Source organism: Oryctolagus cuniculus, chromosome 3 (assembly GCF_051225735.1).
Source record: "Oryctolagus cuniculus isolate XC-2025 breed Fujian yellow rabbit chromosome 3, ASM5122573v1, whole genome shotgun sequence".
Lineage (NCBI taxonomy): Eukaryota > Metazoa > Chordata > Mammalia > Lagomorpha > Leporidae > Oryctolagus > Oryctolagus cuniculus.
In genome coordinates this window covers 49,243,260-49,260,879 of record NC_142869.1, presented here as the reverse complement: position 1 = coordinate 49,260,879, position 17,620 = coordinate 49,243,260, and the positions used below count along the sequence as shown (strand labels likewise).

Genomic DNA, 17,620 nt, shown 5'->3' with positions numbered 1-17,620 from the left:
CTCTGCTTTTCAGTCTGCCTTTCAAATAAATAGATAAATCTTTAAGTCTAGGAAGGTCTGTGACTTGTTTTGACCCACACTGCCAGCAGGTAGAATATTGTATCATTTGGAGCTGAGGCCTCAAGAAACCTTACGGATTTCACTCTCCCAGCCCCCAGCCTTGGTGACAAGTCAGGCTACCCCGGGCATGTTGAGAGACCACAAAGGCCACAGTTGGGCACTGTGCTTGGCCCCACTTAGATGGGGGAGAGAGTAGGCTAGATCATATGGGCCTAACCCAGATCAGATGGGCCTGCTTAGCCTATCCTAGACTCACAAGCAATGATAAACGGTGGTTGTTCTGCCCCACTGAGTTCTGGGTGAAATTTTGTCATGTAGCCATAGATGACTGTAGACCTCTTGGCTGGGGTGGGGGTGGGTAGCAAAGCATTCTATAACCAAATTTCTCAAGTGGAGCGGGCCCATCACCCTCCCCTCACCATGAGTATTCTCCCTATGGTCTTTCATTCTCAGTGAGTACTGTACCCTGTGTGTCCTTACCACATCCCCACAGCAGGTGTTACTGGCTCTGTGCTTTCGCTTTACCGTCTTCATCTGTTTCAAAGTGGCAGCTACAAAGCTATGAACAAATCTGATGAACAAATTTAAGATTTGTTCTCCTCCCAGCTACTACATTGCATTTTACCTAATGCTAATTGCTAATGATGGAGCAAGGTGTAACCAAAAGATCTAATAACGGAAATTTCTAAAAATGCCAATGTCTGCTCATCCCTCCTCCTTACCAACTGCAGACCCCGCTACTACGCTACTATTAGATGACCCTGAGGACGTCATCTAAGCAGCATAAGCCGCAGCGTTCATGTTTAAGATACTGGAATTGGGATAAAGTTTTCAAACTCCTTGTAATTCTCTGGATTTAGGTTTTACACAGTCCCTTTCTTGGCCTAATAAGTAAGGAATCCACAGGAGACCTTCTACATATCAGCTGGTTAAAATGCAAGGGTGCGTTGTTATTTTTAGGATTTTAGTGTTTGAAGAAAAAGGCGAGGAGGAAGTCAATTAAAGTGGAAAAGATTTACTGAAGACAGGACAGCATGATGGGGGAAGGTAAGGTTGTAGCCCACCTGGACAGTGAAAGGGGGCCCTGATAAGAGATTCGGCCCATCAGGCAATAGGCAGTAGTCTATTTAAGCTATTGGTGGGGAGGGGGGCCTTATGGACATGCAAAGACTCACATCCATTGTGATAGGGTGAGTTTGAATGGCATAAGACATCCCTCCAACAGGTATTTATTGAAGTCAGTCATCTACGATTATGCTCTTATCAGCCTGGGAGGTCCCAGGCGAGCCAGTGGCTGTAAGAGCCAGAGCCAGCAGAATCTTAGGCCATGACATCCTCAGGATCCCTCTTGATTTGGCTCAGTTGGCCAGGGGTGGAGTTAGCTGTTCGTGTCCCAACGGCCCAGCAAGTTCTAACACACATATGTCAACATACATTAGGATTCGAACAAAATTGCCATCCATCCATGACGTACTTCATCCTAGTGTGGAGAAGAGGCATGCATACTTTTAGGAAAATGACAATGTGCAAGCAAGCAATGTTTTCATTAACTAAAAGTCGAACCTCACCCAGAATTCTACTGAAGAGGATAGTGTGTTGTTGACCAAATCTGACTCAGAAGTTAAGGGAGCCTTAGGAATTGCAGTTCGGGACACACAGGTTCAGAATCAGTGTTGGGGGAAAGCAGGCCAAGTGGGGTCTCCCGTGTTGAGAAGATCCAGGGTTATGTGATGGATGGAAGATGAAAAATATGCATAAGCAGAACAAAACAGAAATGTCCATAAAAGAGAGTATAACACCCCCTGGATACGGCTCTGGGCACAATGTCACGGTCAGGCCAGGTCGGGTCCTGTGGGCGGAGGGCGGAGGGGACCAGAAGCAGCCGGAAGGAGGCTTGTGTCCTGCTTCCGTAATGGCCCCCAATTCCACTCTGATGAGCATGGCTGTCGCTTTCATTTCCCCTTTTCTTTCACGGTAGGAAATGCTATCATTCTTAGAAGTTTTTACAGTATTTTTGGACTTAACATAGGAATTTAAATAAATGGACAGGGAGGAAAAGTGGAAGGGAGGACGCGCCAGTGGCCGTCCCGCCGCGTGGGGATCCGGAGAGGGCGGCGCGAGGCGGCCGGGGGCCGGGTGCGCGCTCCCGCGGAGGCGCGGGCTGCGCGTGCCGGCTCGAGACGTTTCCCGGCGGCCGCCGGCGCGGCGGGCGGGTCGCGACTGCTCAGAACAGCCGCCCCACGTGCTTTCGGGGAAATGGGCCGGGAGCGAGAAGGACTGGGATTGAGAGGAAACCGAAAAGCGAAAGTTGCAGCCGGAGGGAGCAGTGCGCAGGCGCGCGCTCGGGGGCTTTCCCGGGGGCGTGGATGGCTGGGCACGCGTCGGGGCGGCACCTGGGGCGACCCCGGGGCGCCGCGGGTCTGGGGCTTGCTAACTTGAGAGGGAGGGTCGCGGCGCGGGCGGGGGTCATGTTCTAGCTGGAAGGCCCTGGAAGCTCCACTTTTCCTTCTCCCGGGTCGCAGCGCTGTCTGCACGGACTGCGCACCTCTGGTCCGCTCCTGTTTCTTCAGCTGTTGCCTTGCCTAATCTGTGAGGGTCTTTCCCCTTTGTCCTGGGGTCTTAGCGTTCACGATCACGCTAGATGAGCCGGAGTGTGGGAGAAGGGTGGTGGAAGAGTAAGCTGAGGCACTGGACCGTGGTTTCCAAAATTTGGCTGCAGGACGAGCAGTTTGAGCTCTGTGTGCTATTTTTGTCAATTACCAAATGTCTCTGGAAGGCACCGTGACTGGGCTCTTTGGGCTTTGTGCAGCTGTTTTGAGGGGCCTCTGCCTGCGTAGGTGCCAACCCAGGGCCGCCAATGCCCAAGACCTCTGGGCCTCTTGTCAGAGTGGGGGCCAGCCCCCCTCCACGGCTGCACACAGAATTTGAGGTTTAAATGAAGGCCCCAGTGCAAATGAACGTCTAGTGTCCCCTGTTGGAGCGCAGTGCCGTCGGAGCATTAAGCCAAGTATGACGCACTTCTGAGTGCCCTGTCCTGTGACAGCCCTGGGGGGGAGAAGTGGGGGGCACTTCCCTGACGAAACCTTGTCAGGTGTTTGTTAAAACACTGAGAGTTCCACTAAAATTGTCGAGGGAGAGAGAAAAAGAACGTGCCCTCCCGATCTGCTGCTTCACTCCGGGAAGGCCACAACGGCTGGGCTTGGCTGGGCTTGTCTGGAGCGACAGCCCTGAGCTGGGAACTCAATCTGGTCTCCTACCTCTTGCCTCCCAGAGCCTGCGTGAGCAGGAAGCTGGAGTCAGGAGCCAGAGCCGGGCATTGAACCACAGTGCTGTGGCCTGGGATGCGCTGTTCCAGCCGCTACGCCAGACATCCCCTCTCGGAGCAGATTCCCTACCAGCGCGCTCACGCTCCTGTTGGAAAGTGTCTGCTGGCTTCCTGTAGCAGCTGCGATGAAATCCAGAACCCCTGGTTTTCCCTGCGGGACCCTCCATAACTTGGCCCCGCCCCGCTTGTTCTGCGCTTCCCTTTCGCCCTACCTCTCCAGGGTCCCCTCCATCCCTGTGGCCTCTTTCTGCACCTAAAAAGCTTCAGGTTTTTACATGACAGGGGCGCGTGCAGCCTACACTGTTCTTTTGGGGTGCTGCTGTCCTGGCTGTGTTCGTGGACTGGTTCCTTTCGGTTCTTTAGGCCTCAGCTCTGTCAGCATCTCTCCAGGGCCTCTCTCTCACATTCCCAGTCCTCACAGCGCCAGGACATCTCTTGCTGCTATTATTAGCGTGTCTATTTTCACCTCTCTTGGCCAGCGGTAAGCGTCAGGAGGGCCCCTGCGTTGTATTACAGCTCTTCTCATTCAGAGGCCCCAATAGTAAGGGCGGAGTCACTGTGTTGGAACCCTGGGAAAAGGAAGGCAGAGAAGGCCGTGAAGGGGGCGTGGGGGAGGTCATGCTCAAACTGCCAGTAACCGGAACTGTTAACAAGAAGTTTCTCCAACCACAGCTTATTTCATGAGCCACACGAGGACAGCGTGTGGCTCAAGGGCAGCTGGCCACTTACATAAGAGCACTTGCCGGGCACACTGTCTCCCAAGCCTAGTTCAACAAAACAGCCTACCGGAGCCTTCAGATTACGGGTTTAGCCTAGAAACGGCCATTTCTCACTAATCAGAATTTGCCAGCTCCCCAAAGCACCAGGGAACTTCCTTTCAAATCCACTCATGTAACTTTTCTCTTTTCCAGTAATACTCTAACTTTTCCTTTATTCTTTTTTCAAAAAGAATTACAGAGAGAAGTGGAGACGAGACAGAGAGATCTTTCATCTGCTGATTCACTCCCCAAATGACCTCAGAGCTGGAGCTGAGTTGATCCGAAACCAGGATCCAGGAACTTCTGGATCTCCCACGTGGGTACAGGGGCCCAAGCACTTGGGCCATCCTCTACTGCCTTCCCAGGTGCATTAGGAGGGAGCTGGATCGGAAGTGGAGCAGCTGGGACTCGAACAAGCACCGAGATGGGATGCTGGCACTGCAGCTAGGGCTTTAACCTGTAGCCCCACAGCGGTGGCCCCTTCCTTTTTGCTTTGGACTTTGCAGAGGCCATTCTGACCTGTGTGTATGTCTTGAATTGAAATTCTAATCTTTATGGATTATTCCCCAATATACCCTTTTCTTGGGGATTCGTCTCTATATTTCTCCCTTATTCTTTTGTATGTTTCTTTAAAAGTTTCATTTATTTATTTGAAAGGCAGAGTTACAAAGTGGGGGGGAGAGAGAAAGAAATCTTCCATCTGCTGGTTCATGCCCCCAGATGGCCACAACAGCCAGGGCTGGGCCAGGCTGAAGCCATTAGCCAGGAGCTTCTTCTGGGTCTCTTACTTGGGTGCAGGGGCCCAAGCACTTGGACCATCCTCCCCTGCTTTCCCAGGCACATCAGCAGGGAGCTGGATCAGAAATGGAGCCAGCACTCACATGGGATGCCGGTGCTGCAGCTGGCAGCTTTATCGACTGCACCACAGCACTGCTGATTCCTTCTTTGGTATATTTATTATTATAATCACAAAGCATCTGTGTACTGAATTACCTTCTCTCCTATACTCCTATCTGGTCCGGTGCAATATACGATCCTTGGGAAAATTGAGAAAATCAAGCAGATCACTTTCTGTGTGATGTGGTTCAGATGGGAAACCCTGGTTGAGATTGCAATGCCTGATACAGAGTATCAAAAATGGTTTCTGAATAAAAGAATAAATGAATACGGCTGACCAACACTGGGATCAAGACTCACGGGTTAACTTGGCCATCTAGATCTCAGCACTGGCAGAAAGACCTATGGAGGGGCCGGTGCTGTGGCACAGCAGGTTAAAGCCATGATCTGAAGCACCGGCATTCCATATGGGCACTGGTTCTAGCCCCGGCTGCTCCACTTCTGATCCAGCTCTATGCTGTGGCCTGGGAAAGCAGTGGAAGATGGCCCAAGTCCTTGGGCCCTTGGACCCATGTAGGAGACCTGGAAGAAGCTCCTGACTCCTGGCTTAGGATCAGTTCAGCTCCAGCCGTTGCAGCCATCTGGGGAGTAAAGCAGTGGATGGAGGACTTCTCTCTCTCTGTCTCTACCTCTCTCCGTAACTCTTTCAAATAAATAAAATAAATCTTAAAAAAAAAAAAAAAAAAAGACCTATGGAGCTGCAGTTGAAGTGGAAGAGAATAATGAGCATGTGTATTCTAAAAAACTTCCCTGAGATTGTAATGACAGTCCGTCTCACCCTGTCCAACCCCTCCCATCTTTGCCCTGTCTGAATGGCCTCCAGATTTCTTTCCACCTATAGCAGTCTGCGAGACATCTCAGGGGATGACTGGCAAGCCTAATGTGAGAGTTCTGTGTAGGATGTATGCAAGAGGCAGGGGTAGTCATGACGGTGTGTTAAATGAAGGGGGTGTTAAGGGGGAATTTCAAGAACACTTGATTCCTCTGGGCGTTGGGAAGATGCTTGGGACGTTAGGCATGCCCGAGATAACACCTAAATCAGAGGGGATTTCAACGGGGTCAATGATAACTCGAGTATTTCCACAGAAATTGGAGTTAAGAGTGAGGTGAACTAGAGAGAAAATCCTCTGTATTGCGCGATCAAAGCAAGCCTGTTTTGGTTCATCAGGATGAGGTATAATATTGGGGACAGTTTCACGATTTTAGAGTCTGGAGGTATTAAAGAAAGAATTCTAGCTTAATCTTGCAGGCACAGCAAGGAACAAAGGAAAGGAAGGAACTGATCGTTGTCCTGAATGTGTTCAAGCTCTAACCCATTAGTGAACACTTAAGGGGCAGATTGTGCTACAGATACAGCTGTGAACAAGGCTGTGTTGGTCCCCGTCCATCCAGCGCTCCCTCACACTGATGAAAGAAGACGGATGATGTACAACGGCGATGTCCTGTGCTGATGCTTGGGAGGGGGCACAGTGTGACACGTGTGTCCACCAGTGTGCGTGTGTGTGTGGCAGGAGAGCTTTCCGGAGCCAGAAGAAAGTATGCACATTACCTAGGTGACCACTAGCAGAGGGGGGCTGGAGAGCTGTGAGGATGACGCAGAGGAAGGAGGACGTGGAACGTCAATGAAACTGGAAGTAGTTTAGTGTGTCCTGCGTGCACGTGCACACGTGTGTGTGTGTGTGTGTGTGTGTGTTGGAAGATAAGAAGCCTTTAAGGAAAAGTGGTACGAGGGGAGAGTTAAAGGCTATATATATGTATATTTATAAAGTCATATACTATATGACTTTGGAAAGAGCTGTTGAAAATTATGGTCTTCATCCAGAGTTGGGATTCTGCTTGTACCGTGGACCCCTTTGGCAGTCTGACAAAATCTACGAGCTCCTTTGATGAATCATGTTTTTAGCTGACCAAAATGCATAACATTAAAAAAGAAACCAATTATTCTGAAATAAAATTATCGAATCAATGTTGATATATTAAAGCCAACTTTGTGATACAGTTAATGTTTATTAATAGCATTAAGCAACAAGATCTCCAGTGGATCTGATTAATGCAATTTCAAACTTTTACTTAGTATAAATAATATTTTGAGATAACTGTAACAACTGTAATAGATAAGTAGTATGGATTATGGTTTTCTGCCCTTATTCATAATCAAAGGAAATTTTAAACTTTAGCCAGAAGTTCTTGGAAATAAAATTGTTAACTTCTACCATCCAAATTCATAAATTCCTTACTAAATTCTGTCTGTAAGAATGCTAATGCAGTGTCATAAGTCATTTATAGATTTTAAGCACAGAGTGACATGATTCAACTTATTTATTTTGAAAAGTTCATTTATTTTCATTCTAGTTTAAAAACAGACTGACAGAGAGCTCTTCCATATGCTGACTCACCCCTCACATGCCTGCAACCGCTATAGCTGAGCCATGCCAAAACCAGGAGCCCGGTTTTATAGCATCTTCTTCATGAGTATTCTGGTAGAAATATTCCCTGTCTTACAGGGGTGCTTATACAGTTACCGGATTGGTAAGAGTTCACGTGCCAAACTTTAACAAGAACAATAAATCAAATCAGTACATGTTCATGGTCAATTTCAAAGAAGTTTCTAGTCTGTGTCAGAAATCAGAGTGTATATGCAGAGAAGTCAGTTAGCTAGGTCTGGCCCATGTACTTATCCACTGCCAAGAGCAGAGTCCACATATGGTTTGACTCTTAATTATGTTCTCTCTACCACAGGGAGCGCTTGGGTTTCCCTACACCAGGTGTGGTAAAGAAAAGTCTCTTGAGCTGCCAGAGGGGATGCTTGTTCTTTCTGGTTCTTTGGGAGAGCTTTCCTTGCTACCATAGACTTGGAGAAATCTGCTGGCCAGCTGCCTTCTTTCACCATCACTTCCCGATAAATTAAGGTAGTGATACCCAGTACAATTGATTCAACTGATTCTTCACATAAAATGAATTTGGATAGTGATTAGCAAATTGTCTATAATTAATCTGGGCTGGGTGAGAACTGAAAGTGGGTTTATTATTTTGGAACTAGATCTATATTTGATTTCATTAAGTGGTGTTTATTTGCTGGCTGTTTGTAGTGGATTGACTTTATATTCCCCCGACATTCATATGTAGAAATGCTTACTTCCCATAGGTTGGTATTTGGACTTTGGGAGGTAATTAGATCATGGTAGTGAACGCTCATGAATAGAATTAGTTTCCTTACAGAGAGCTCTCGCTCTAACTCTCCATGAGGACACAAAAGTTGGCCATCTACAACCTGGAAGAGGGCCCTGCCCAGAACCAAACCATGCTGACACCCAGATCTTAGCCTTTCAGCCTCCAGAACTTTAATAAATACACTTCTGTTGAGACACAGCTTGAACCAAGTCACAGTTGGCAGAAAAAAATATACTGAGATAGGATTTGGTGGAAACGTGGTCTAAACCCCTTTCGGATTGCATTTCCACTTCATGTGGCACATGATATCTTGGACAGAACAGGGATCCCTGAAATCCTCCTGACTCATTACCCCCACAAAGACGATTTTTGGAGAGCAACACTCATATTCTAGGAAAATAATTATTTGAATTGGGTCAAGAGTTTGATTTTGATTTTTAAATTAAATAAAAACAGCCATCTAGTTCTTATAACATACTCTCTGCATCCATTACAGGAAGCAGATTACAGAACTTCCTTGGCTGTGGTGACATATGAATCCTTGGTATGCTGCTACCAGTTTCTATGTTGAAAAGTTTTTAAATCTTCAGCCTAAGAGGTAAGAGTCTATCGTACTTTCGTCAAATTCTGGGGAATGTAAGCCCTCTCTCTCTCTCAAGCCAGTCATTTTAAGAGCACTTCCTGGTAGAAAAATCACCTCTTTAAAAGACAAAACTGTAACAATCATGCCTAAATTTAAATTATATTCCCCAGTTCTGCTGCTAGGTAGTATATATGTTTCAGGCAAATTTCAGAACACTGGATTTGTGGAGGGATATAGAGGCAGGGAGGGTGTGATTTGAATTGAATGTAGAATTACCCTCTCTCAGACACCCCTTTCACCCTACAGGTACTGTCAGGAACCTGCAAGTAAACGAGGGAGTCAGCCTTGGGCAGGTGGAGAGTTAGCCATATAGAAACAATCTAAGATCTGTTTGGCATATGTGGGTGGGCCTAAATAATGAGACTGAATGGCCAGAATCCCTCAGAGGGAGAACACAGGGTTTTACTAAGAGCTCATTTCCCTTGAGTTCTTTTGTATTAGACATGAGCTTCTAACTGGTTTGCCTAGATGATTGGAGATGGGTGGAAGGAATTAGAGAGCCCTTCAGATGCTATTGTCACCACTGATTCTCTGGCCAGGGCTCACACTGGAAATCGGTTTTGGGATTTTCTGGAGTTGGTCATAGCAGGTGCCTTGGTAGCATGACTTCCTCCATGGGCTCAACAGCATCCCTCATGCTTGGCAGACATCAAGATACCCAGTCTTGGGCATTGGGGATCCCACACTACTACGAAGGGCAGCAGCTTGGCAACAGCACCACTAACCATCCAGCTGGGATATGGCAAGGCCAAAACAGCTAACTCATGTACATAGTCATGCATTGGCACCTAGTCCTGCACCTGCCCTTCCTCTTCACCAGAGCAAACTGCAGGGATGGCACTTCTTCTTCTTCTTTTTTTTAAGATTTATTTATTTTATTTGAAAGAGTTACACAGAGAGAGAAGGAAAGACAGAGAGAGAGAGAGAGAGAGAGAGAGAGAGAGAGAGAGGTCTTCAATCTGCTGGTTCACTTCCCAATTGGCCGCAACAGCCGGAGCTGTGCCAATCTGAAGCCAGGAGCTTCTTCCAGGTCTTCCACGTGGGTGCAGGGGCCCAAGGACTTGGGCCATCCTCTACTGATTTCCCAGGCCACAGCAGAGAGCTGGATCAGAAGTGGAGTGGACTAGATCCGGTGCCCATATGGGATGCTGGCACTGCAGATGGCAGCTTTACCCACTATGCCACAGCGCCGGCCCCCGGAACTTCTTATCTTATACCACTTCCCCAGTGTCAGGTAGTATTTATGGGACCAGAGATTTGAGCTGGAAAAGATCACAGAGCCCACTTAGTCCAGCCGCTTCTATAGATAAATAACAGAGGGAAGCAGTCTCCCAGCTAAAACTGTTGTTCACCTCCCAGTCCTTATTTCATGAGACTTTAACCTCTGTGTCTGCTTTTTTTTTTTTTTTTTTTTTTTTTTTTTTTTTTTTGACAGGCAGAGTAGACAGTGAGAGAGACAGAAAGGTCTTCCTTTTTGCCGTTGGTTCACCCTCCAATGGTCGCTGTGGCCAGTGCGCTGCGGCCGGCGCACCACGCTGATCCGATGGCAGGAGTCAGGTACTTATCCTGGTCTCCCATGGGGTGCAGGGCCCAAGCACTTGGGCCATCCTCCACTGCACTCCCGGGCCACAGCAGAGAGCTGGCCTGGAAGAGGGACAAGCGGGACAGAATCCGGTGCCCCGACCAGGACTAGAACGCGGTGTGCCGGCGCCGCAAGGCGGAGGATTAGCCTAGTGAGCTGCGGCGCTGGCCTTGTTTCTGCTTTCAATGACCATGTTATCAGTGCAGTTTGCCTAGAATATCCCCAGGAATGACTCTGGATCCCTCCTAATAAGGGACAGTGCTGACATGGTAATTCAGGGGCTTCACAATTTACCCCCGCATGCTCCATGGCTACTGCTATCAATGCCTTTCCAATTACTTCCATCTCGGTTCTGCTGTGAAACTGAACTCAGGACGACACTGACCTGCTGCCTTGGCTTCTCCCTCAGGCCTTCCTGCTGCTTTTGGAGTAATGTGGGTGCACTTTGTTATTCTTGACCTGCAGTGGTAGCTTATACCTTCCATAGCCAATATTATACGTTAACACCCGAGAAACAAAATCAGAAATAAACACATACAAACAAGTCTTTCATTAATATTATATTGTTAATAACACTGGTTCCTTAAAGTTGTCTTATCTTGAAAATTTATCTGAAGTTTTGTTTTTTAACATTTCAATCACAACACTTCCTAAAGGGTGTCAAGCTAGTGAGAGGAGAGCTTCAGACTTCAACCATTTCCTGGAAACCAGTATTTAAGCTGAAGAAACATGATGTTTTTGTTGGCAAAGAACAGTCTTTAAACTTTTTCTCAGTTGCTTCCTTTGTTGGGGTGTCGGTTTATTCTATCATTCAGCAGAATATGGAGACTTCATCTAAAATTGAAAATGAAAATGATCTTTGAAGAAATTCCTGTTTTGCAAATAAATCATTAGTTAGGGGGTAGACATCCTCTTGTCTGCCAAATACTGAACAATCTCCCCACCAATTAACTGTCAAGTATTTTAAAAAATTAACTGGGGTTGATCAGTCTAAAATAAAAGGTTCCTTTCACCAAAAATATCACAAGGAAATGGGTAAAAAATGTTGCAAAAGTTCGATGAGACAAAAATAACTTGATTTAAGGGCTACTAACATTGGAATAAAGTAACAAAGGGAAGTGGATTTTCCATCCCTAGAAATCTTCAAGAAGAGCCTGAAATGTACTTGATTTATAGACAGATATAAATCTTGTGGGGCTTGGAGTCCCTCCAGTGTTCTATTATTCTGATATATGTTCACTTTCATTTGAACCCTCTTGCCAGTATTTGGGGATAAGAATGAAAAAAATGCAACAAATAACATTACTACATACTGGATTACGACTAATTCTCAAAAAAAGAGAGTATTACTATGCTGCTTTTGGTTGCTATTCATGTACTACTTGGAATGGCTGCAGGGACTAGTAATTCAAATAAGGATCAAGAAGAATTGGAATTTGTGGTGCTTGAGCTGTTTAAATAGGTATCACACCAGGCTGATAAACACTGACTAATACATGTTGTTTATAGAGCCGAGTAGTGGGACTGATGGAGCCAAGGATTTGCAGTAGGGCCAGTGGCTTAAGCGGCATGTAGGAATAGTTTGGCATTTTGTGGTTTTGAAGAAAAGAACCTAAATCAGATCACATCAGTCAAGGTGTTTGCTTTTCATGCCTGTAACATTAGCAACATGCAGGACCACACAGAAACCCCTTGTGTTATGCTCACAACTTTGTTCCAATTAACATGTTTTCTCTTTGCCCAGGTAGTATTTCAGCCGCCTTGAGTCACGCACCACCTTGGCTTCATTAGAAACGCCCCCGATCAGCAATGGAAAAGAAAGGGTACATACTGCAGTTTCAATTGTTGTGGGACTCAGGTTTTCCCTCAGCACTGCATATACACTTGGAGACATGGGGAGGAGGTCCGACGGGGACTGTGGCTCAGTCGAATCACTTCGGCTTCAAGAGACAAGAAGGTGAGTATTGAAAAGGATTAGAAAATAAGAGCTCATGGTCACTGACTGGATCAGGAACTCATTTCTTCATCTATTTGTGCCACCGAGCTGCTTAATTCATCATTTCATATCAGAACCTTCAGCCTACTCTGGAATATATGGCATATAAAAGGGCAACTTGGTAACTGCAGCAGTAATACACTGTAGTAAGTATGCCCTGAAGACTAGCTTTATGTATTGAAAGAAATGGGACAGAAAATGCTTTATTACATAAAAGAAGGTCTTGTTCTCAGTTATATGTACTCTGCTGTACCCTTAAATCTCTTAGAGGAAAGTTTTTTTATTTTTTATTTTTTTTCCCAAAAGTTAATTCAGTAGGGGCTGGCACTGCAGCGTAGCAGGTTAAACCGCAGCCTGTGATACCAGCATCCCCTATGGGTGCTGGTTCATGTCCTGGCTGCTCCTCCTCTGATCCAGCTCCCTGATAATGCACCTGAGAAAAGAATGAAGGATAGCCAAATGCTTGGGCCTCTGCACCCACTGGGAGACCTGGAGGAAGCTCCTGGCTCCCGGCTTTGGCCTAGCCCAATCCCAGCCATTGTGGCTATCTACAGAGTGAACCAGTGGATGGAGGATATCTCTTTCTGTCTCTTTCCCTCACTCTCTAATTCTGCCTTTCAAATAAATAAATAAATAAATAAATCTTTTTAAAAACCAAATTCAATAATAAATATTTTACAAGTGACTCAGACTACTCACATTGTTGAAATGGGAATAAAAACTGAAGGAACATATCCTTTGTCTCCCCTCTCAGTTGGCCTTGACACTGGAAAAGAAAGGCACAATGTTGGGGGAAAACAGAGATCAGTAATATTGATAAACTTAGGAAAAACACCAGCAATACTAAAAGGAAGAGAGAATACAATTGTTAAGTGATTCACAGATATTTTTAGTTGAGTAGAAGAAACAATCTTTTAGATAAACATAAAATGTGTTAGAAGAGAAAAACAAATCTCCTGGCAGCCTATTCCAACTTTGCATATTAATGTCTCCAAAGGGGTAAGAAAAATTGAGAATCAACTAGATTGGCTGTCTTCTATACTGCATTGAAGTTTGACTATGGTGACTGCCTTATTCATTCTGGGGTGGGAGTTTGTAGTAATCTAGCTATGGACATCAACCATAACCTGATGATAACAAAGTTTTGAAACAGAGACATCCCAGACTATGTGGTACTAACAGTGATATGTGAACTTAACCTTGGAAACATGCCTCAACCTTCTCTAGTATGTTGTGTCGAATTAGTGCTTGGTCCAATTTTTCAGCTATAATTTGTTGCGTTGACATTTTTGTTATTTCGTTTGATCAGATATATAGAATCACTTAATAAAGCTGCAGGTTTTTGTTTTGTTAAAATGTTTATGTGTTTATTTCAAGAGGGGAAGAAATTGGGTGGCATCAAATCACCATCTGAGAAACAAATGTGGAATATTCCACAAGAAGGTACTCAAAAGATTTAGCTGCTATAGAGGAAGATGTTAATGAACTGAATATATATTTGGTCCTTGATAACTGTGGAGGATTGGTTATGGGACTCCCTTGGATACCAAAACCACAGATGTGCAAGTCCCTTATATAAAATGGAATGATGTTTGCTATATTCTAACTACATTCTCCTGTCTACTTTAAATCATCTCTAGATTACTTGTAATGCCTAACATAATGTAAAATCCATGTAAATAGCTGTTGTATCGTTTAGGGAACAATGGTAAGAAAAAAAGGAGTCTGTACAAGTTCAGCACAGATGTAATTTAAAAAAATATTTCAACAGCAGGTGCTGTGGAACAGCAGCTTAAACTGCCACTTGGGACTGCAACATCCTTTACTGGAGTGCCAGGTTAAGTCTTGGCTACTTTTCTTCCAATTTAGCTCTCTGACAATGTGTCTGGGAAGCAGCAAATGATGGCTCAAGTACTTGAGTCCCTGCAACCCACACAGGAGACCGAGAAAGAGTTCCTGCCTCCTGGATTCAGCCTGGCCCAGCTCTGGTTGTTGCAGCCACTGGAGAAGTGAACCCACAGATGGAAGATCTGTCTCTTTCTCTGTCTGTCTCCCTCTTCCGAATAAATAAATAAATAAATAAATCTTCAAAAAACAAATATTTTACGGCGCCAGCACCCCGGGTTCTAGTCCCGGTTGGGGTGCCGGGTTCTGTCCCAGTTGCCCCTCTTCCAGTCCAGCTCTCTGCTGTGGCCCAGGAGTGCAGTGGAGGATGGCCCAGGTGCTTGGGCCCTGCACCAGCACGGGAGACCAGGAGAAGCACCTGGCTCCTGGCTTCAGATCAACGCAATGCGCCGGCCACAGCACACCAGCCGTAGCGGCCATTGTGGAGTGAACCAACAGAAAAGGAAGACCTTTCTCTCTCTCTCTCACTGTCCACTCTGCCTGTCAAAAACAATATTTTAAATTCATGGGTTTCATGGGTGGTTGAATCTGCCCAGGCAGAACCTATACACATAGAACTGACTGTACTTTCATTAAATAAATAGAATGATGAACTTAAAATACACAGCTAATTTCATGAACTTTCTTTCACAGATTCAATAGCTATTTTGGCTCGCTAGGCTAGGAAGGCTAGGAAGAAGGCAGATAAAATATAGACCCCCATGTACCGTCCCTGGCAAATGAATAAAGAGACTCTGCATGGTAAGAATACAGAGAGATGAAAAGTGTGAATCTTATAAATCCTGGAGTTCCCGGACAAAATACAAATGCCTCTAACATTCTCAATCATTACTTCTTTTTCTTTGCCTTTCCCCAAATCACAAAAGTGAAGTCAAAACCACTTCTGTTTTACGAAGGAGAAACTTGAAGCTCTCCAAGCGACTGAGAGGCCTCCAGGGCCTTGGCGAAGTGAGATTCAAGCTACTGAGTTTCTGTGCCAGTGCCAGACAGCCCAGCGGCTCCTTTTCAGGAACTGCTGAGAAACTACTTCATTTCTCAAGCTTTGACCACCACGTGCCCCTTTGATCTTACAAAGGCCAAAGCAAGCAAAAAGAGGAACTTCATTTACTTTGCTTCAAAATGAAGCTATTTTCCACAATCTTAAGGAAAAAGGTAAAAAACAAAAAACAAAACCAAACAAACAAACAAACAAAAACATCCTAACCTTCGCAAGGCTGGGAGCTGTAGTGTTTACCGAAGGCTTTATCTTTGGGAATATCTGGATACAGGTACTTCAGAGGGTTTTCAGGAATGTTTTCAGCCATAATAACCTTGTAGTCTCGAAGGATGTCAGCAAACGGCAGAGCAGACAACCGGCCTTTATTGTAAGGTTCTACAGAGTGGAATCTCACTTCTCCTGAAAAAACAGTAATTGGAGGGATATCCAGGTTTCTGCTGACATTCTCTGTGGCCGTTCTTTCTGCCCACACGGTCTTCAGTCACGGTTATAAAGCAATGCCAGACCTTCTGCAGACGGACAGTACAGATCAAGCACGTGAGAGAGGCTGATTCACAGGCTTTTACAACTCATGGTACCCTGTTCTGGGACAATGCAACAACTAATATTCAAATCCACTGAACGCATGGGAGGCAAGTCAACACACCACACACATCTGAAAACCGAAAACTCAAGAACACCAAATTCACATGGATAAACGGTAGTGAGCATGTACCATTTTCAGAATGGTCCACCCAGGTGAAAGTTATTCCTCCAAGATGGCTTTCACTGAATCTTAATAAGAAGGTTCCAGGCATTTTATCCTTCAGCAAGAGCCGTTCCTTCTCTTTGCTAACAAAGCCCATGATGTACCTAAAAATAGAACAGTGCACAGTTCACATTGATCATTATCGCAGTATTTGCATTTATTACATTTACAAAGAACAGACCTAATGTTTGTTTTGGGTATAATCAAGTCACTGGTACATGGACTACTCATCTATAAATATAAATACTGATACTCTAAGAGGAATGTAAGGGGCTGGCACCGTGGCTCACTTGGTTAATCCTCTGCCTGCGGTGCCAGCATTCCATATGGGCACCGGGTTCTAGTCCCGGTTGCTCCTCTTCCAGTCCAGCTCTCTGCTGTGGCCCGGGAAGGCAGTGGAGGATGGCCTAGGTGCTTGGGCCCCTGCACCCGCATGGGAGACCAGGAGGAAGCACCTGGCTCCTGGCATCGGATCGGCGCAGCGCCGGCCATAGCAGGGGGTGAACCAACGGAAGGAGGATCTTTGTCTCTCTCTCTCTCTCTCACTGTCTATCTGCCAAATAATAAATAAATAAATAAATAAAATAAAATAAAATAAAAAAAGAAGAATGTAAGAAATGGAAGCTATTTTTTTTCCCAGGGCACTAAAAATGCTTAGATTTAAAAAGGAAAAGGGAAAAAAATAACAAGAGAAAAAAAAGACCTAATTGATCAATGTGGAAAACATAGTCTGTAACTCACCCATCAATCCACAGGGGAAGAATGTGCTTCTTAATTAGATCTAGGATCGCCTCAAGCCATGTCCAGAAGGTAAATGATTTGCCAGGTAAGTGTTCCTATCGGAATAAACAAGCACATTAAGACAACCATTATTTTAGTAATGTTGATACAATAATGAAGTTCCATTTTTCAATGAATTGTTTTCTTTAAACTGGACACTTTAGTTTCTTCCAGATACATCCTTCTCCAGGAAATCCTTAGCCCCCCAGGTGATAATAGGGAGGCATAGAAAGGAGTATTAGTTTTTTAAAAGTATCTAAAGGATGTTTCCCTTCCCATTTGTACCTTGCAGAACTTTGCCCAGGTGAGGTGACCATCACTGTAGCTGGACTGAACTAAAAAGAGAACAAAAGATGGCACATTTTATTCCAACAATGAGGATTTTCAATTATTTGCTCAATTTAGAGCCCGCCCTTCCCTTAAACATTTCGTAAGCATGTGCTATGGGTTCATGGTGTCTGTAGTGCTAGGTGCAGTACAAATGAAAGCTGTCAGCCTTGCTCCCAAGAACGCTGCTGTCTGGGAACGATGCTTTTTGATGGAGGAGCTGGCACTGGCTTCGGCGAGCTCCATGGACAGGTAGGAGATAACCGTTGGTGAGGGAGAAGGGAGGACACTATAGGAATTAAGAATATGGGACAAGTTGTAGACACAAGCATGACTCAGAGGACACAGCAAGAGCAGCTGAGGGCTTGTGAATAAACATTTTAAGGTGAATTTGTGTAAGTCGGGTGCAACCACCCTACTGAAAGTCTTGC

At 45.4% G+C, this 17,620-nt stretch overlaps 1 protein-coding gene and 1 long non-coding RNA gene across 7 annotated transcripts in view; one reads left to right on the top strand and one right to left on the bottom strand.

Annotated features, from left to right (window-relative positions):
* Positions 1–1,899: 1,899 nt before the first annotated feature.
* On the top strand, positions 1,900–14,531 carry LOC127488926 (uncharacterized). 6 transcript variants are annotated; one of them, XR_016232018.1, is made up of 6 exons: positions 1,900–2,034; positions 4,335–4,459; positions 7,780–7,949; positions 8,708–8,809; positions 12,185–12,393; positions 14,302–14,531. It is a non-coding gene; the product is annotated as an uncharacterized LOC127488926 (long non-coding RNA). The 6 variants fall into 6 exon arrangements; XR_011387187.2 differs by having other exon boundaries at positions 12,181–12,393; XR_016232016.1 differs by having other exon boundaries at positions 12,181–12,393; positions 14,204–14,531.
* The window catches only part of STAT4 (signal transducer and activator of transcription 4), a 118,260-nt gene continuing 111,621 nt past the window's right edge, over positions 10,982–17,620 (bottom strand). The window contains exons 18-24 of the mRNA XM_008258847.5: positions 17,148–17,197; positions 16,824–16,918; positions 16,050–16,186; positions 15,542–15,733; positions 13,132–13,198; positions 12,268–12,376; positions 10,982–11,270 (exon numbers count right to left, since the gene is read on the bottom strand). Coding sequence (XP_008257069.1) covers positions 11,244–11,270; positions 12,268–12,376; positions 13,132–13,198; positions 15,542–15,733; positions 16,050–16,186; positions 16,824–16,918; positions 17,148–17,197 — 677 coding nt within the window. The 3' untranslated portion in view covers positions 10,982–11,243. The remainder of the gene's footprint in view (positions 11,271–12,267; positions 12,377–13,131; positions 13,199–15,541; positions 15,734–16,049; positions 16,187–16,823; positions 16,919–17,147; positions 17,198–17,620) is intronic.